A 22,146-nucleotide genomic window follows, 5' to 3' on the forward strand; every position below is an offset into this window, starting at 1 on the left:
ATCCCACCACTTGCCAGTTGCTTCCCTCAGGTATAACGCAGCTTGTTCTACTCTCATCTCATCAGGATAGTGAACCAAGTCTAGTATGTTCTCCATCTCACGATGCCAGTTGTCAAGAAGGTTTGGTTCCCCGGTTCCCGTGTACTCTTTTGGGTTAAACCTCGCTATATAAAGACTGATCTTAGAGTGATCAACCTCCTTTTCCTTATTCACTTTCTTTAAGGCCTCAGTAAGAGCATCTTGGTGCTCCAACATCTTAACGATATCATCCATATTCATGGTCTCAGCTCTCGCATAGTAAGCGTTTCTCTTGGGCGGCATCTTGAAACTATATAAGAAAGGGTAGACATAAACATACGCACTAAAACCTCAAAACACGAAAGCGGACTGCCCAGAACACACTCGATCGAGTGCCTAAACCTACTCGATTGAGTAAGAGGCTACTCGATCGAGTGCCCACCATACTCGATCGAGTGCCTCGACATCAGACCCCAAACAGACCTTCTGATCTCTAACATACTCGACCGAGTAGCCAGGCTACTCGACCGAGTAACCCCCTACTCGATCGAGTGCCCGAGGTACTCGATCGAGTGCCCAAAAACACGATTCTGGTTGCAAAATCGTCAAATACCCACTCGATCGAATCAGACCCACTCGATCGAGTCATGCTAACTCGAATACGCTACCCGCATGTTATATCATATCCCAACATGTAAAACAACTTTATAAACACAACATTATATCATAGTTAAGTATACTATGCTACTCAACTCTTCATACGATTAACAAACAACTATATCATGTTATCAAATGCCACATAGTAAACACCCAACATGCTTCTCATTCCAACAACAGTTCTATATGTCTCATCAATCTTTCATTCATATTCTCAACTTTCTACTACAAACATCCAACAATTACAACATACTTCATCACATCCACACACAAGCGAACAAACAACACATACGACTTGACATATACCCCCCCCATGTGACCGGTTCAAAATTGTAGGGCGAGTTCGCGACTTTAGGACGTCTCCCAAGCCTTTGCATTAGCTCCTACAACCTTTACCCCAGGTTCATTTTAATTGACTCCTTATATTCATAAGGTTAATTGGTTACAGGTTTCAGGATCGTCGCTCTGATACCATTTTGTAACACCCCCATACTCCAAGTGCCTTACCAGGACCACCCAGGTATAAGGACGTTACCATCTCGGTTACCCGAGGTAATGATAATCAAATAAACAATAGTGAAACAACATTTAAATAGAAATACTTTAGTGAAAGGTTACAATCCAAAAACCAAACCAAAATACGAATACATGTCCTCAAACCAACTGTCTACTGATCTAACTGAAATGTTTATGGAAACTACTAAGCTACAGCGGAAGACTTCTATCATCAGACCGTGGCACATCCCAGCTATCCCAGTACTCAACTCATACCTGCTCAAAATCTGCTCACCATCCCCGAATGGATCACCGCAGGTTTTAAAACAATAAACCGGGGTCAATACTAATTACACAATTTATATAATCAACAGTACAGTAAACAACACAGCTCAAACAGTCACACACAATCACCTACTCCAATCAATCTCCGTCTCCGACTGTCCACTTGACCAGCCCTGCCAGTGGGGGACCGCAGCCGTACCCACCAAATCCCCGCTCATCATACCGAGCGATAACCCTGTCCCATTAATGTGCACATACCCTTCCGTGGCGGGTTCCACGAAGGACAAAACTAGGGCGTGAAGCCACTCCCGCAAGTGACTCCACTCAGCCGAGAACGCATTTCGAGAACCAGAGGCAAGCAATCACAATCACAATACAACATCAACAACCGTCTGAATCAATCAACAATCACTAACTACAGCACAATCACCACACATTATGTAACTAATACTGAGTAGGGAAACCCTACCTGGAAAGCACAACAATAAGACGATCTCACAGCTGATATCAAAAAGCTTCCTCTACGAATCCTCCTCCTAACATACAAACATACAATCACTACCAAGCATAAAATACTACAAAACCCCCAATCCCCAACATTAGGGTTTAACCAACTTTTAAGAAACATTGTAAAAACGGTATATAGGTCTTACCCTCGACACAAGGATCACAACGGTATAAAGAAAAGTGAAATCCGACCTTCCAAGCTCCGTGATTTGCCAACAATGCGATTAAAGCGAATGACGTAGTTTGATTTCTCTTCTCACAGTGATTAGGTTTTAAAAAGTGTTTTAAGAACAATGACGGAAGTATTATATACTCTAATCGCATTATTAACAAAACCCGAGAAATCGTCCCCCGTAAACCGGCTACTCGATCGAGTAGCTAAGGTACTCGATCGAGTGCCACCTTACTCGATCGAGTATCCACGGTACTCGATCGAGTACCCAATAGGTCAGAAATTATTTTAATCCGCAACTCGCCCTTACTCGACAGAGTAAGGCCTACTCGATAGAGTACCCCAAGACTCATAAATACGTAGTATTACAAACAGGGCCGACCCCACCGTTTCTTATGTTGCTAGGCGAAGAGCATTTGGATTTTGCTTGTTGCATGTGTATGTTCTCCAAGGGCATGTTGATGAGGATTTGAGAGGTGATCCCCGTCTTCTGGGCCTAGTTGAGCAAATGGAGCTGCGCAGGAGCCCAGCTTGTTTATGCTTAGGAGAGATCCTGTTGGGCTTGGATAATAGGAAAGCCAATCGCGACCTACCGTACTTGGGAAGTCCCGTTATTTTGCAGGTAAAAGAACGTTTTCTTTTTCTTTTTTTTTTTCTTCTTCTTTTTGTTGTTTTTTTTTTGTTTTTTTTTTCGTTTGTTTTTTTTGTTTTTTTTTGTTCGTTTTTTTTGTTTTAATACCCGCTTTTGGTAGGTTTGGCTTATGGAGCGTCTTCGATTGATCGAGCCCCCAGTTCATGTTCCTTCTTATCATGCTCGTTCGATTGCAATGAGAACCAGGCTTTACATGGTGGACTTCACTCGAGTTTGCAATTATTGGGAGAATAAATTGAAGAGTGATGATGGCCCCTTGATTAGGTGGATTGTACCATGGTGGCACCTCAAATCTGTCACTGGAGTGTCTTCCTTGGATCCTACTCGATCTGTGCGCATTCCTGGCTTGGAATTCATGGTGTGAATTTTCCTGGAAAGGCTGATGAGACAGGTTGGACTAAAGCAGACAATCCCGAAGCTTGATAGTGTCCCGCAGACTGCCGTGACGCTTACTACTGAGAGTCGAAGGGAGTGGGTCATTAAATGGGCCCAAAGAAACGTGTGGTTCTTGAACTCTTATGCTAATGCCTTATGGGTGTCGGATTCCTATCTGCGATGGAGGAAAGCTACTACTCCGGAAGAGCGCGAGAGATTGAGGAAGCGCGAGCCCATTGACTACAAGGTGCGCGAGGTGGAAAAGGAGAAAGAGAAGCATTTGACTGAGGGAGAGGAAGAAGCCGGGTTTCGAGTTGTTCATCCTTCGAAGAAACCGAAGACCTCTCCTGTCGTGGATAAAGTGATTGATAAGAATGGGAAGGCTAGGCCTCGAGAAAGACCGTTGGTGATTAGGTCCGAAGTGGCGCAAGAGCGTCCGGCTCGAGGTCGTGACAAGAAGTATGACAAGAATGACAAGGGCAAAGGGAAAATGGAGGAATAGCCCAAGTCTTTATTATTATTATTTATTATTATTATTATTGTTGTAATAAAAGGGTGGGGTTTTTAGAATCCTAGCCTACTTTTATTTTTATTATGTGGCGTATTATTATTAGAAAATGAATGAAATAAAAAAAGGTTGAATGGTTATGAAACCGTTGTGATTTTCTATTTATTATTCTTGTCGAATACCAAATGCAATGCAAATGTCCTTCTATTTACATTTTAGAATAAAGGGTTGTATCCTGTGAAGGATTGCCTACGTATTCATTAAGAAAATGAAATCAAACCCTTGCGCGTAGTTCGAGTAAATGTAAAAGAATAATTGTTCTAAGCAAGAGCTTGTAATGAACTTAGAAAATAAGCATGAGCTTTTTTTTTTGCTTACTCTGAAGGTGCAGTTTAGTTTATTTGATGATATGAGGATGACAAATTTGTCAAAATGCAAGAACAGAGTGACATTAGCTTATTTCAGCTTGGCCAAGGGCCTTTTATTCAGTGCCACAAGAGCGACACGTGAGGTTACGCGAGGCGCGTTTTTGTTCCTATTCTAGGCATAATACCGCTTTAGTTGGTCGAGGTTTGTCGGGTTGGAAAACTCATTCCCATCTAGGTCTGTGATTCTAACCGTACCCCCTGGAAGTATGGACTTGACTAGAAATGGCCCGGCCCAATTACGTTTGAATTTTCCCCGTGGATCGACAGGTAAAAAGAGCTCTAACTGGTTTGAGTACTAAGTCTCCTTCCTTGATGTTTCTTGGCATAACCCTTTTGTTGAAGGCTCGTTTGATACGTGCTTGATATTCTTGGACATTATGCAAGGCGCGTAGCCTACGTTCATCCAGGAGGATGAGTTCTTCATATCTATCCTTCTTCCAATCGGCTTCCGGGATTTGACTTTCGAGTAAGATACGCAAGGATGGTATCTCTAGCTCGACTGGCTATACAGCTTCCATGCCATAGGTCAAATAGAAAGGAGTGGCCCCAGTGGGCGTCCTAACAGATGTGCGATATCCCCACAAAGCAAAGGGTATCTTGCTTAGCCAATCTCGATAGTTGTCAATCATTTTCTTGAGAATTGTGACAACGTTCTTGTTTGCTGCCTCTACCGCGCCATTAGTCTGTGGTCTATATGGCGAAGAGTGGTGATGTCTAATTTTGTACTTGGCTAGCAATTGCTCAGTCTCAGCTTGGAAATGTGATCCATTATCACTAATGATCTCATGTGGGCAAAATCGGCTGCAGATGATGTTGTTTTGTATGAACTTTGCCACGTTTTTAGCCGTGAGACTAGTGTAGGAAGCCGCTTCTACCCATTTGGTGAAATAGTCGATTGCTACTAGGATGAAACAGTGACCTCCTGTTCCGGCTAGGGTTATCTTCCTGATTATATCAATTCCCCAGGCAGAAAATGGCCAAGGAGATGTCATCGTAAAGAGCAATGAAGGAGGGACATGCTGTACATGTCATCCGTGCCTGTGAATGATCAAGGCAACGTAGGATTACACCAAGAGGTGTTCTTTTGTATAACTCTCCTTGAATGAGAACGTATTGGGAAGCTAGTAGGCGTATAACACGTTGTCCCCTTTTGTCCATATCTGGTGGATAGGTGCCGTTGAGCTTGAAATTTAGGATTGCTTGGAACCAGGGTTCCTGTGTGATTTCCTCTTCGTCGGTGATTTGGTGGACATAAGCTGGCTCTGACCGTCGTTCGATGCATAAAGGCATTTCCACCATGTCATCGGGCATGTTAATCAAAGATGCAAGTTTTGCAAGAGCATCTACAAATTGATTTTCTTCCCGAGGTAGGTGTAGATAGGTGACGTGATCAAAGAATTGGGCAACTTGGTCTATTCTAGCTTGATAAGGTGCTAGGCTTTCGCTTCGGATTTTCCAAGATCCCGTAACTTGATTGATGATCAGGGATGAATCCCCATGTACCCGGAGATTTTTAATGCCTAAGCTCACTGCCGCTTGTAGTCCGATGAGACAAGCTTCGTATTCTGCAGCATTGTTTGTCACCTCGAAGTCGAGTTTGACAGAGATTGGTGTATGCTCACCTTCAGGAGAAATGAGCAACACTCCTATTCCAAATCCTCTTAAGTTTGATGCTCCATCAAAGTAAAGGTCCCAGGAGTCTACATCAGTTTGGAGTATATCCTCGTCTGGAAATGACCAAGTATCTATTGTTTGTGCATCATTGATGGGATTCTCTCGCAAAGAATTCAAGAACGCGCGCCCTTTTATAACTTTCAGGGGCACGTATTGGAGATCGAACTCTGAGAGCATCAAAGTCCATCTTGCTAGGCGTCCGTTGAGGACGGGTTTTTCGAAGAGGTATTTTACTGGGTCCATTTTGGAGTATATTTTGATGGAGTAGCTAAGCATGTAATGGCGTAGCTTCTTCGTTGCCCACACAAGAGCGAGGCGTGTGTTTTCGAGTTGTGAGTATTTGCACTCGTACTCCAAGAACTTCTTACTGAGGTAGTAGATAACCCTTTCTTCCTTTCCTACGGTTTGAGCAAGCATGACACCCATGGCTGTTTCGGTCACTGTGAGATACAAACCAAGAGGTTGATCTCGTTGAGGTGGCATGAGCACTGGTGGTTTAGCCAATATCTCCTTGATTCGGTCAAATTCCTTTTGACAATCATCATCCCACATGGTGTGGTCCGTTTTCTTGAGCTTCTTGAAGATAGGCTCACAAATCATGGTGAGTTTTGATATGAATGGACTTATATATTGCACTTTCCCTAGGAATCCTCTGACTTCTTTTTCTGTTTGAGGTTGTGGCATTTCGATCAGAGCCTTGATCTTGGAAGGGTCTATTTCTATACCTCGTTGGCTAACGACGTATCCCAGGAGTTTACCATATGTTACTCCGAACGCGCACTTCTGAGGATTGAGCCTCATGTTGTACTTTCGTAGCCTTGCGAAAAATTTGCGAAGGTTCGCAATATGCCCCTCTCTATCCTTGGACTTGACAATCATGTCGTCTACGTATACCTCAACTTCTTTGTGCATCATGTCATGTAAGAGTGTAGTTGCAGTGCGTTGATATGTAGCTCCGGCGTTGATTAACCCAAACGGCATTACCGTATAGCAATAGGTTCCCCATTGAGTGACAAAGGCGGTCTTATGCATGTCTTCTATGGCCATCTTAATTTGGTTATAACCCGCATACCCATCCATGAAGGATAGTAATGCGTGGTCTGCAGTATTGTCCACCAATATGTCGATGTGTGGTAGAGGGAAGTCATCTTTAGGACTTGCTTTGTTTAAGTCCCTAAAATCAACACAAACACGGATTCTCCCATCCTTTTTGGGTACATGTACTATGTTGGCTACCCAGTCAGAATACTCGGAAACTTTGATGAACCCGGCTTTGAATTGCTTATCGACTTCTTCCTTAATATTGAGAGCCCATTCCGTTCTCATTCGACGAAGCTTCTGTTTTACAGGCTTGAAACCTGGCTTAATTGAGATTCTATGTTCGGCGATATCTCTGTCGATCCCTGGCATGTTTTGTAGGACCACGCGAAAACGTCTTTGAACTCGTGTAGGAGGTCTATGAAGTCGGCCCTTTCGGTAGAGCTCAAGGTAGTCCCTATCCTAATTTCTTGGGGTTCTAGTTCGGTTCCTACATTGATGGGTTCGGTGTTCTCTATTACTGGTCCCCCTTCCCTTCCTGTAGTATTTCTTTGGCTACGTAGGGAGGTATTTCAATTGAGTCTGGGTCTTGGTCATCCTCAGTATCATCGTAAACAGAATTGCACTCAAGATAACACAAAGAGTAAGCAGAGCCTGATTTATTCATATTAAAGTTTGAAAAAAGTTGAAACAAAGAAGCCATCTGATCTGTGGTCAGTGGCGGTAAAGGGACAGTGGTTGGGACATTTCCGAACTATCACACTATTCGAGGCTAAGCTAGGAGAAACAAAGGGAATGGGGATGACGACAGGTGGAGACTCCTTAGTGACTTTTCTAGACTCCGACTCTGACTCCGACTCTGACTCTGACTCGAATTCATCGTCTTCTGGTTCTCCTTTGAACATCTCTCCTTCTCTAATGGTGAGCTTGAAGAGTCTTCCTTGATTGTTGGTCCACTTGATTGATTTTCTCCATCCTTTATGTTGGTTTGCGTTAGCTTCTGTGATTAACGCGGTGGGGTTGAAGTGATCGTCTTGAAGTATCATGGTAATGATCTCATCCTGCGCGGCTCTAACAAATCGATCTTCTCCAAACAATAGACTAACAGCTTGTTCATCTAAGCAAGGTGCTTGACGGGTTTTGACGGTAGGAATCGTTTCTGGAGGGATGAAGTAGCAATCGTGAAAGATCTCGATTCCGGCTAGCTTCCTCTCGAGATAATGCCAAGGCTCGGGAAATCCGTGAAAGAGTTCTAGACTTCCTTCCTTAACAAAGTATCCATTTAGGGCAGGGAGATAGGGTCGCATTTGGACTCCTACGTACTTACGGTTTTGAACTTGAGCAAGCATTTCGAGAACTTCCTCCTTAGTGGGTTTGTACCCTAGTCCAAGTGGTATCCTTTTTGAGTTGCCTTCCTTGTATGGTGCGAAGGTGTTTCTTCGGATAGGGTTTAAAGGCATTCCAGAGAAGTATCCCTGGGATTTGAGTATGTGGTTGACCACCAAGTTGGAGTAGGGATTGTAGTATAAGGGTGCCAATTCGCTTTCTATGACACTTATGCTTTGGAAGACCCCAAGTTCATATACTGGATCTGCAAGGACTTTATTGTTCGACTTCTTTTCGATTATTGCCTTGATGGGTGACGAAGTGATCGTCACCACTTTGCCATTTAGTGGGATCTTGATCTTTTGATGAAGGGTGGATGTCACCGCTTTGGAAGCGTGAATCCAAGGTCTTTCTAGAATTATGTTGAAGGAAGCTTCAATGTCCACTATTTGGAAGTTAACCTTTCGCTCGATTGGCCCTGTGGCTATGGTTAGGTTAACGAGTCCTACTACCTTTCGTCGTGTACCATCATATGCGCGAACACCTTGATTGGTAGGGGTCCAATCCGACTCTTTCATGCCTAATTTGTATGCCGTTTTGAGGGGTATGACGTTGACCGCAGAGCCATCATCTACCAAGGTCATTGGCACATTCTTCTTTAGACAAATGACAGTGATGTAAAGAGCCAAGTTATGACTAGCGCCAAAAGGTGGCAAATCTTCATCTGAGAAAGTAATAGGATTACTTCGCTTCGGTGATTCTTGGAAGACCAAGTTGACTACATCTTCGGGTGTGGAGTTATGTGCTACATTTAGCTTGGCCAAGGCTTGCAGTAAAGCTTGGCGATGTGGGAATGAGCTTGCTACTAGTTGCTAGACTGAAAGATCAGCCTTTGTCTTCTGTAATTGCTTGAGCAAATGATCGGTGGAGTCATCTTCGTTATCATTTGGTGTGACAACGTTGGTTGGACCGTTTTGAGTAGTGTTTTGATATGGACGCCCCGAACGAGTTAGGTGGTCCACATCTTGGTCTTCACCATTTTGGACTATTTCCTTGACTAGGGAGTGTTCAATGAGATACTCGTCTGCATCGTCATCGGCCCATACTCCATTGATTGTAGCTAGTTCCCTCATTCTCATGATTTCGTCTTCTAATTGCGTGATTTGGTCGACTAGTTTATCAACCACGGCGACTATTTCTTGCATAGTAGCATTTTGAGAGAAGACTAGTGGCACATGCTCTTTAGGTGTCGTGTTGGGTTCATGTAAAGTTGTCACCACATTTTCCAATTCCCAAACTTGCCTATCCACACTCCTTGCCCATGTGATGAAGTCGGAAATGGTAGGGGAGATAGTAGTGTAGAACCCTTCATTCTCGACCGCGTAGATCTCATCTTCAATTGGAGAAATGAGGTGTGAAAAATCTAAGGTAGATTCTTCACTTGTGATTACTAGAATCCCAAGAGGGTTATGAGTGTTGTTGGGTTTACCTCCCGGCGGTATTGGTAGTCGACCATCTTCAATCATGTCTTGAAGCACATTTTTCAATTTGTAGCATTTTTCTGTGTCATGCCCCTTGCCCCTATGGTATTCACAAGATTTGAGTTCTCGTCCCAGAATTTGGATTTCTTTTCGGGTTCAGGAGTAGGTCCTATGGGTTGGAGTTTGCCTTGTTTCATTAACCTCTTAAGAGCGTTGGAGTAAGTGTCCCCAAGATTTGTGAATTTCCTTGGTGGGGTACTTTTCTTGGATGGCTCGAGAAGGTTAACTTCATCGGTCTTGCTAGTGGAGCCGTATGAACGACTTTTTGAGACTTGGTATCCTCGACCTACCGTTTTGGACAAGAGCCCTTTACGGATGTCATCTTCAATCCTTGTTCCTAGTACGGTTAAGTCCTTGAAAGTTTTGATGTTTTGGTATCTCAAATGATTGGCATACATAGGTTTGAGATTGTCCACGAACTTCTCCACAAGGGTAGCCTCATCCGGGCGTTCAACTAGTTGGGTACTAGTCTTCCTCCACCTACTTAGGAAGTCGGTGAATCCTTCTTTGTCATTTTGGGTAAGAACCTCTAGAGTGCGCATGTTAACTTGGATCTCGGCATTATCCGCATATTGCTTAGCAAACTCGATCGCGGCATCTTCCCAAGTAGCGATCTTCTTGTGTTCTAAAGAGTAGAACCATTGCTTTGGGATGGTGTCAAGAGATGAAGGAAAGATCCTTAAGAACATCTCAGGTTTGATACCTTTGATAGACATGTAATCCTTAAAAGCACGGATGTGGTTCAAGGGGTTTTCGTGCCCCTTAAATTTAGGGATATCCGTCATGTTGAAGTTGGTTGGCAATTTGGAATTTACGGCCTCATACTTGCGGTTATTCTCCCTATAAATGTCATCCCCTTTAAGATACATCAATTGCTCCTCTAAGTATTGGAGTCTTTTCTCGGCTACAGTCATTCCCATAGGAGGGTTTTCGTCCTAGGGGTCACTCGCGAAGTCACCCACTACTTCACTTTCTTGAGGAGGCAACCTCCCCTCTACGGCGTAGATCCGGCCCTCGATGGTGTCAAGGCGATCATACACTTGATCTTGGGTAACTTGGATTTGAGCTAACGCGGCTAGGATTCGATCATTACCATCTTGAAGTTGGTTGAAGTTCACGTCGCTTGTTTCAGGCATCTTGAAAACTGGATAAGAGATCGATGACGAATCAAAACTGTAACACCCCCTCATACCAAGGTACCTTACCAAGGACTACCCTAGCATGAAAGGCTGTTACCATCTCGGTTTCTCGAGGTTAGTATATCAAAGTTACAAATTCCAAACAACATTTATTAAAGTATAAAAGTTAAAGATTACATTATCTCAGACCAACTCAAAATAAACGTACAAGGTCTTAATACAAATGAAATCCAAGACATCTAAACTCATAACAACGGAAGCTAGACTTGACGTGGTGACTCCCCATGACTGTCCTATAGCTAAACATCTACATTACCTGTCACAATCTGCTCACCATCCCCGAATGGATCACCGCAGTTTTACAAAACAACAACACGGGGTCAAGTATTACTCAATCAATATAAAACAACAACAATACAACCAGTGATCATCGATCTCACACAAGAATCGACTACACACCGAAGTGTGTAGCCCTGCCAGATTACCCATCGCAACAGGTAATCCTCGCCGCCAGTGGGTGACCGCAGCCCATCCCCACCTAGTCCAGCTCATCAACGAGCGACTAACAATCCCTGTCCCTTAATGTGCACATCCCCTCCCGTGACGGGTTCCACGGAGGGCGAACTAGGGTGTGAAGCCGATCCCCAAGTGACTCCACCACAATCACACACACACAGCATCACAGCTGTCACAACACCACAACCGTCACAACACAACCACACCAACACAGTCTCCACAACACCCATCCTCCGATGATCAGCAGATAACAACAATTATGAACATATGCAATCTCAATCAATTAAAAGATCGAGTAGGAGAAACCCTACCTTTTCGCAATCCGCTATCTGCAATCAACCATACAAATGCATAACAAATATCACATCGTCACCTACAACAATAATCACATAATACAATTACACATTGCACAATCCCATTTTCCCCAATTCATATATACAAGAACCCCAAAAGAATACAAATGACAAGGGGATGAAACTTACCAACAAAGAGAATAAGAGACTACACGCAAGGATCACGACGATTTGCACACACAACGAGATATGAGGATGATTAGGGAGTGATTAGGGAGAGATCGTAGAATGATTAGGGTTGGAATGATGTTTAGAAACTGACGCGGAATATAAAAATAACCTTAAACACTCCCTAATCAAACCGTCAAAATAACACTCGCCAGACCGAATACTCGATCGAGTAAAGTTATACTCGGCCGAGTATTATCTACTCGGTCGAGTATTCTCCATACTCGGCCGAGTATTACTCGGCAGAACCAAAACAGACTCCACAATTAACACTACTCGGCCGAGTAGGCTCTACTCGGTCGAGTATACAACTTAACAAAATCCGTAGTGTTACAATCTTCCCCCCTTAAAAAGAACTTCGTCCCCGAAGTTCCAACCCAACCTATAAAACATGGACACCTAACACCAGCTCCACTAACCACGCTTACTAGATAACATATCCTCTCGATATTGACTTCATAACATTATCGAATAACCACAAAATAATGTTTCCAATCTTGTCTCACTTCCATAACACTCAATAGCACTCAATACCAAAACAATCCACAAAAGAAGATCAACCATCAAAACGGAATGTTACATTCTACCACTCTTAAAAGGAACTTCGTCCTCGAAGTTTACTCACACTCATCAACATCATCATCCAGCTGCCAAAACTCTCGAACTCATAAATATCATCATCCACTTTTATCAACACTATCGAAAAATTCTCACACTCCTAAACATCGAACTACTACAAGCACAGCCATGGCCTTTTAACACTATCAACCACTATATGTACCCATCCATTCCTTATGCTACACCAACACTCTACGTCCAATAATATTACGACATGCACAACCCTCAAACGCTCTTTGTCGCATCCTACTCCTCTTAAGACACATGTTACGTCCTCGTAACTCACTAATACTAGATCCTTAGCTATACCTCTCATTATCTGCATCACCACTACATGTGAAAGATACTCGCCTATAATCTAAAAACTTACTATATCCAAGGCTCTCTTACTTAAACAGTTCTCATACCTCAACTCATTCTGCACTTCATCTAACCAATACCACACAATCCTGATCATAACAAACACTCTAACTATTCCACATTACCGCAATACGACATACCTCTCTATATAACTATATAAAACTCTTATCGCCAAAAGCATAATTCACGATCCACACTTGTTACGTACACTCACACTAGATCCTTAAGTTCCTTTCTTTCATTACCGCAAGACTCATACATAACTTAACACGACACTAAATACCCAACACCCTACACTCACTGTCTCAACAAAGGATTATGAACCATCTGCATATATCAGATCATTACCACACATGTTCTACGAATCACTTGCATATATCAGATCATTACCATGTCTACCAAAGCCTCATCTAGAACAAGATCAAAATTACTGTAAAACCTATCACAACTGTGTCCCATCAACAGAATATCACTATACCATGATAACAACGAAAACATATACAACTTTCCTTCAGATCATCCTCTACCCTCATTCCCAAACCGAAACTGGTAAGAAACATCAACAAACAAACCGACGGTCTACATGTCTAATCGAAACTCACAAGAAACAACAGCAACAAAACAACAATCTATGTATAACTGGTATGCACTTTCAAAACTCGTATCATAGTCATCTCACCTACTCCACACAACCGGTGACGGCATTGCAACACCGCCACCAACAGCCAGACCGCATGCAAAAATACCCGCATCACAAGAGTAAGTACGTGCCCGGATCACCACTCGAGGCACAACAACCACATCGATAAACATCACGCCCACATATAATTCCCACAAACACTGACTCAGTATAACTCTCCGGACAAGAGACCTTACTCAAAAGTGCTTTACTCGACCATAACACAACTTTTTATACGGAATAAACATACAAGAATCTCATGCATATCATCCATACCTTTTTACGGAATATACATGTATCATCAATACACCTACGATTTTTAACTATCCATGCCAGATCAATCAAATTATTACCTTTTGGACCTCATTCCATTAGTATACCGTACCCAACATAAATTACAAAACATTCATATAACAACTTTATAATTATCACACCATACCACTTCTTGTGAGGTCAGAACCTCACACAAACATTTACACATATCATAGACCCGTAATCACATCCAACTAGTCAATCCTGATCACGTAAGTTACCACCTGTTAAAAGTTACCTCTCACCCGAGCTTAACTCGTACACCCCTCATAACATATTCTCCCATCCGCATAACCATCACCCCCTGCCAAATGTAACCATACCATTAATACTCAACTACTAACAACCGCCTCATATAACCACATCTTATACTCTCTCACAACCATACATATCTATCTGGTCTCTACAAAATCAACCCCATTAGATCAACTAGCTTCCCTAAAGTAACATCATCCTCAACCACTAGTGACAATACTATGGCACCAACATCCTTCATGTGACTACTCTCTTACTATCACTTCTTAATATCACAATCCGTTTTCTCTCTTTGGTTATCATCCCAAATAACGAACATCCAATCCATCAACAAGATTTACCTCAACATTATTCCCAATTCTATCCTTTATCATATCGTTACCTAACTCTCCACCAAAATCTCAGATCGTGTAACCACTCTACAAGCTCCTTATTCCCTTAATACCTCGAAACTCACGGCTAACAAGTCGTCCTGCTCTCCTATATAACCATTAACTCACACCCTCTAGTGGGGATATCGTACATTTCCATAATTTCTTACCTTCATGCTCCTTAACTCCGGTCAACGTTCTCTCAACTTATTCCATCCCTCTTTCCCTCCTTTTACTCAATAATGCCAAAATAATAAGTCATCTCCTTTTTCTTTCTACTTAACTCTTTAATCATTTGTTTATTTTCCATAGCTCCACAACTCTAATTCCATTAATTCATATCAATATCTTATCATTCTTCTTATCATTTGTCATCTCTTATCTTGCTTCACACTCACCCTTGTCACCATCAAGTCCACGCACTAACGATCACTCTTCAATTAGTCGTATCTCCCTTTCGTATCTCTAGAAACCAAAATTCACTTCATACCGTTTGTCCAAAGAATTACACACTAGGCTCACCCCTTGATATTCCAACTTCCCAAACTTAGCCACTATCTACAAATCCACATCGCGACATAACTTCCTTTAAGTTCACTATATACCTCTCTTTCCTATCTTCTTACAACAACCTTCCATTACATATATCCTTAAGCAACTCTATCATAGTTTGTCTTCCTCAATAAATCCTTACACATCCAAATATGCCACTATTCGTATCCCTTATCTCAATCTTTCATTCTCATGCTTCTTTACACTTACATCACCCTTGCCCATATACACGTACTTTTATACTACTTCAACACACAACTATATCACTCATCATATCTCACAAAACATGCTCTTTACCTCGATTAGCTCATCATTCTTCCCTTTTCTTTTTCCACTATCCTTCACAACCACATTAACACATGTCTTCCTTACCCAACACATGTCCCTCATAAGCCATCATTCTCCATGTCGAACTTAGGTAACTTACGTATCAAGACCGTCTCACATATAAAAGAATGCGTTAAGACTCAAAACATACATGTGTATATACCCTACGACTCAAAACAATGTAAAAACATAGTCACGGCTCAAAACAAAAGTAAGAACATAGCCACCGACTCAAAGTGGCCGCCCAATGAGGTACTCGGTCGAGTACATAACATACTAGGTCGATTACAAGTTACTCGGTCTAGTAACTATATTACTCGGTCGAGTTTTCGACTCGACTCGAAGCAAACTCAATTGTCGCGAGAAGGATTACTCGGTCGAGTATTGGGAATACTCGGCCGAGTAGACCTTACTCGGTCGAGTATGAGACTACTCGGCCGAGTTCACGACTCCGACGCTAAACAAGTATTATCACGGAGAGAGATTACTCGGCCGAATATGGAATACTCGGTCGAGTATAAAAGATACTCGGCCGAGTAGGGACTACTCGGTCGAGTATCGCTTCAGATTCTCAAGACCGTCCAGTTTTCGTAAAACAATCATATCTCACTCGTTACTTGGTCATTTTGGGCGTGTGACCTATCGTTAGAATCGTAAGAGGACAAGCTATAACCTCAACCTGGAATCACAGCAATATCATTTCCAGAACTCGACTTATGACAGTTTTAAGACAACCCTTCCAAAATCGGTTTGTATACAAATCAAAATTACTTATCAAAACAACTTTAACATGCATAAAACAAACAATAACGACTCAAAACTCCAAGAGACCAGTACACCAGTGAACTCTTATCATACTCACATGAAAATTAAACACGACATTCACATATATAGACGCATGACCTTAATCACATGCTTCTACCAACAATCAAGCATTAAAATCATCATGTTCATATGCACATGTACCACTACCATACTTCATGTTCAACATTGTATTAAACAGGTAACATGATCACATTCTTTATGCTCAACATCAACCAGATACAATTCACAATTCACCCTTCATATTTTTACCATGTTTCAACACTTAACATACCAACATATTCCATGCTCAAAGTTTAACATCAACAAATCCTCGATACATCTTTCAACAACCATCACATTCCACTTCTTTCATCATTTCATCCAACCATGCACAAGATTCCAACTATAGGTATCAAACACACATGACTCAACATACAACAATTTCCCCCATGTGACCGGCTTGAGATCGTAAGGGCCTTAATGCGACTTCGGGACGTCTCCCAAGTCTTTGCGGCAGCTCCAAACAACTCTCCCCGGGTTCATTTTATTTAGACTCCCTAAGTTCATTGGGTTCATTTGTTTTAGGTGCCGGAATCGTTACTCGATACCACTTTGTAACACCCCCTCATACCAAGGTACCTTACCAAGGACTACCCTAGCATGAAAGGCTGTTACCATCTCGGTTTCTCGAGGTTAGTATATCAAAGTTACAAATTCCAAACAACATTTATTAAAGTATAAAAGTTAAAGATTACATTATCTCAGTCCAACTCAAAATAAACGTACAAGGTCTTAATACAAATGAAATCCAAGACATCTAAACTCATATCAACGGAAGCTAGACTTGACGTGGTGACTCCCCATGACTGTCCCATAGCTAAACATCTACATTACCTGTCACAATCTGCTCACCATCCCCGAATGGATCACCGCAGGTTTTACAAAACAACAACACGGGGTCAGTACTACTCAATCAATATAAAACAACAACAATACAACCAGCTGATCATCGATCTCACACAGTAACCGACTACACACCGAAGTGTGTAGCCCCGCAGATTACCCATCGCAAGGGTAATCCTCTCGCCCGGTGGGTGACCGCAGCCCATCCCCACCTAGTCCAGCTCATCAACGAGCGACTAACAATCCCTGTCCCTTAATGTGCACATCCCCTCCCGTGACGGGTTCCACGGAGGACGAACTAGGGTGTGAAGCCACTCCCGCAAGTGACTCCACCACAATCACACACACATAGCATCACAGCTGTCACAACACCACAACCGTCACAACACAACCACACCAACACAGTCTCCACAACACCCATCCTCCGATGATCAGCAGATAACAACAATTATGAACATATGCAATCTCAATCAATTAACAGTACTGAGTAGGAGAAACCCTACCTTTTCGCAATCCGCTATGCTGCAATCAACCATACAAATGCATAACAAATATCACATCGTCACCTACAACAATAATCACATAATACAATTACACATTGCACAATCCCATTTTCCCCAATTCATATATACAGTAACCCCAAAAGAATACAAATGACAAGGGGATGAAACTTACCAACAATAGAATAAGAGACTACACGCAAGGATCACGACGATTTGCACACACAACGAGATATGAGGATGATTAGGGAGTGATTAGGGAGAGATCGTAGAATGATTAGGGTTGGAATGATGTTTAGAAACTGACGCGGAATATAAAAATAACCTTAAACACTCCCTAATCAAACCGTCAAAATAACACTCGCCAGACCGAATACTCGATCGAGTAAAGTTATACTCGGCCGAGTATCATCTACTCGGTCGAGTATTCTCCATACTCGGCCGAGTATTACTCGGCAGAACCAAAACAGACTCCACAATTAACACTACTCGGCCGAGTAGGCTCTACTCGGTCGAGTATACAACTTAACAAAATCCGTAGTGTTACAAAAACACGATCGACCGTTCTAACACACTTGCTAAGAGAAGAAATGTTTTGACTCGTGAAGTGGGTGTGTGCCACTTGTGTTGAGTGAGCTTTGAAGAAAAGACAAAGTTTTGAAAATGTGTATCCTAGTCAACTATAGTGTAGTTGTAGGAGTAGACTTGAAGTGAGGTTTTGAAATGGGCTTGGGCCCGAAATTTGACTCGACAAACGGACTGAGTTTTGACTGGGTTTTGCGCTAATCAATGGCCTTTTTTCGAAATTTTTCATTTAAAAAGGATTTTCATTTTTTCAAAAATCGTCATGGTTTCGTTTAGAAATGGTGATCACATAAGGTACAAATATTTATACAAGCATTATAACGGGATGTTGAGTGCATTTAAAAAAGGCTTTGGTTTAAAGGGTGGGTTGCCATACCGAACAATCAAACCCGAAGTCTGTGGAGAGGCTCGTACCAAACAAGAGTAAGGCCGATTCCTAGTCCATTTCCTCAAGTAGTGAAGGTCCTTGATACAAACAAGAGTAAGCATCATGGTATGGATGACGTCAATCGCTATCCATCCTTAGGCCCAAATAAGAATTAGGACTGTTTAGATGGGACGATTGGTCGAATGGGTTGGGTTGGGCCTAGGAAGGCCGAATGAAACGGTCTAGGAAGACCGAGTTATGAAAACCGACAATTGTCTTGTATAAACTATTCCCTAACCTTGTTCAAGTTTCACCCTTTTGGCAACACGTAAGTGTATTATCCCCAGCGGAGTCGCCAAACTGTGGACAATGGGCCCACGGGGGTGCTTGGAAGGAGAACAAGTGTTTGCATTTGTGGAGTCGCCACCAATTTATTGTGGAAAATTGGAAACCGTTCGAATACCTCGTGCCATGTCAAGACACAAAGTAGAGACATGAACACCAAGCAATCGTTACCCTTAGCATTATATGTCTAGAATGACTCTCGTGGATGCCAATGAACACGGATGTTCACAGAGATCTGGAGTAAGGGGTGAGGGTACGTATTAGGAAGCTCTTTTGATCGAACACCTAATCCCGCCCGCCTCGATAGCGGCCTCTACTAATTATTAGGGACATCATCTATACTCGATATATCATCGATTATATGCATGCAATGCAACATCTAACGTTTTTAATCCTAGCATGTGAAGATTAGACTAAGTCGGTTAACACGTAATTTAGCATACAATTAATGTCGAAGTAGGATTTAATGCTCAATTACATGTGAAAGCATACAAGAAATATGAAACACAATAAATAAAATTACAATAATGAAAATTACAATAATTACAATGAGTTTATTAATTTATATCGAAAATACCTTTAAAACGGATAATTTAAGAAAAAGAATAAAGGAATGAATTAACGAACAGATCAGTAGGCGATAATATGAATAATAGTTAATTATACGTAAGCTAATTAAACTAGGTCAAGGCAGAACGGAAGTTCAGAGGCAGAAATCAACCTGGAACAAAGAAGAGAGGCGCCCTTTGAAGAGGCGCAGCAGCTGCTGCGTCTGTTCCAAGGGTGAGTTCTGGCTGTGAAGCCGGAACTGCAAATCGTTAATTAGTAATTGGTGAATTTAAATGATTGATTAATATATTTACTCGGATGGAAGTGATTATCAGGTTATTTACATGTGAATGACGGTCATAAAAGTGATAAAACATGGATGAAACAGATTTAAGACGAATTAATTACATGAACGAACGACTGATTAGTGACATGGGTGAACAAAATAAGTTAAACATGATGAACTAATGACAAATTGATGACGAATATGACAAAAGACAGATGGAAATATATCAAAGATCGAATTCCAGAAACCCGATATGAACAAATCGAATTTCTACAATCCGGATTGATTTTAATGACAAAAACCCGCAAATATCGGATTATAAGGGATTTAAGCCGAATTTTAATGACGAATTAAACGTGTTAATGATGATGAATTATATACATGTGAGATTAACATGCTATTGTATCAAAGAATTAAAGAAAACAAATGAAAACGAATAAAAGTTGACGAATAAAAGTTGACGAAGGAAGAAGAAAGGAAGCAGGAACTTCGGCAGCCTCACGAAGAGGCGCAGCAAGCACTGCGCTTCTTCGAAGAGGCGCAGCAGTTGCTGCGTCCTTTCTCGACGGTTTGTCTTCTGGAAATCCGTAAAAAAGGGGTTTTAAACGAGGTTTTAGAAATCGGTTTTAAGAGGTATTTTCGACATAAACCTTACATTAGTGATACAAAAAGGTAAATAACAATAATAAAAGAGAGATTTACACCTTCAGACTTACATGTTTGACGAAACGAGATGAACTAAGTTTACGATTAGTGATGCTCGACTAGAATGTAGACTTAAGTGCCCTCGTAAGAGGAAAACGATTAGATTAATTAAGTTGATTAGTTGTGGAGTACCTAACCAGGCTTCTTGCCTTTACCACAGAGACAATGAGTTTTCACTATCACCCTTTGTGCAAGCCTTTGAGACTCACTCATTTGATGTTTGCAGACGATCTCCTTCTCTTTTGCAAAGGAGATGTGCAGTCCATCATGGTACTTCTCAGGACATACTCTACTTTTTCTATCGCTTCAGGACTGAAGATGAGTAAGGGTAAGTCTAATGTGTATTTTAATGGGGTTAGAGAGGATATCAAACATGATATCCTCCAGGTATCTGGGTGTGTGGAAGGGAACCTCCCTTTTAGATATTTGGGAGTTCCCATCAAAACTACTAGGTTGACTGCCCTTGACTGTGCTCCCATTATTGAGAAACTCATGACCAAAATCAGGGGTCTAGGCACAAGGAAGTTAACCTATGCTGGTAGGCTAGTCCTCATAAAGGCAGTGTTGAAAACTTATCATAACTATTGGGCTCAAATGTTCATTTTGCCAAGTGGAGTTATAGCTCGTATTGAAGCAATATGCAGGAATTTCCTCTGGGATGGGTCCACTGAGTACATGAGGACTCCTTTGGTGGGGTGGTCTAAAATCTGTAAGCCTAAATCTGAAGGGGGTCTGGGGCTTAAAGATGACATAGTTTGGAACAGGGCTGCACTGGGCAAACTTTTGTGGTGGATATATGCAAAACCTGATCACCTTTGGGTAAAGTGGGTTAGTCACACCTATCTTAAAGCTCAAGACTGGAAAGTCTATGTCCCGACACAAGACACCAGTTGGTACTGGAGGAAAATTTGCAAAGTGAAAGATCTGCTTATTGACCCATACTTACAAAAGCAATGGGATAACATCCCTGGTAAAAATTATACAATTGCTAAGGGTTATGAATATCTTCGAGATAAAAATGAACAAGTCACTTGGTCATCCCTGGTCTGGAACCAAATGACTATTCCCAAACACAGTTTCATCGCATGGATCTACTTTCATAAAGGTCTGAACACAAATGAAAAATTGAAAAGCTTTGGGATAGACATTGATACTACCTGCCTTGTCTGCGGAGATGGGAACGAATCCTTGGAACATCTTTTCTTCTCCTGCAAATACAGTCAAAGAATCATTAATAAAGTTGAACAATGGATGGGTGTCACCTTACCTCGCGACGATGTGATTGCATGGCGGAATAACATTCCTGGATCTCAGGTTAAGAAGGATACTATCAATGGAATTATCAACGCTTTGATATATTCCATCTGGAGCCAAAGGAATCGCAGCAAACATGAGGCTCACATCATCAAACCAGAAAAAGTGGCTACTGAAATCATCAAAGAAATGAAGATCTGGATTGCTAAAGTGGTGGCAAGGAGGAAGAAAGTGCAGGATCATTGGATCTTTGCGTTATGCGGAGCTTGAGATGCCGCCGCTGGCCTCTCACTCCTGATTTTTGTTGTTGGAAGGAAATAGGGTAGAGTGTGTGTCTGTCGGTGTGAGTGTCGGATATTGTGGCTTGGGCCTTGTCTATTTCTTTTGATTGTTTTTGCGTGTTTAGACTGACCCATTGTTGGGTCGTACTAACACGGTGTATGGTTACGCTCTCTTTTTGATTTAATGAAAGCTTACATTTTATCAAAAAAAAAGATTAGTTGTGGAGTTGGTCAAATTGGT

General features: G+C 41.9%; 1 protein-coding gene across 1 annotated transcript; it reads left to right on the forward strand.

The window, feature by feature from the left end:
• Positions 1-20,535: 20,535 nt before the first annotated feature.
• Positions 20,536-21,894, forward strand: LOC141602263 (uncharacterized). Its single transcript, XM_074422566.1, has one exon. The coding sequence runs from the start codon at positions 20,536-20,538 to the stop codon at positions 21,892-21,894; it is 1,359 nt and encodes a 452-aa protein (XP_074278667.1).
• The last annotated feature ends 252 nt before the right edge of the window (positions 21,895-22,146 follow it).

This window comes from Silene latifolia, chromosome 9 (assembly GCF_048544455.1).
Source record: "Silene latifolia isolate original U9 population chromosome 9, ASM4854445v1, whole genome shotgun sequence".
In the NCBI taxonomy this organism is placed as follows: domain Eukaryota; kingdom Viridiplantae; phylum Streptophyta; class Magnoliopsida; order Caryophyllales; family Caryophyllaceae; genus Silene; species Silene latifolia.

What these genes read in the sequence shown, in the direction of transcription:
- LOC141602263 (XM_074422566.1), top strand. Translation starts at nt 20,536, where the DNA reads ATGAGTTTTCACTATCACCCTTTGTGCAAGCCTTTGAGACTCACTCAT.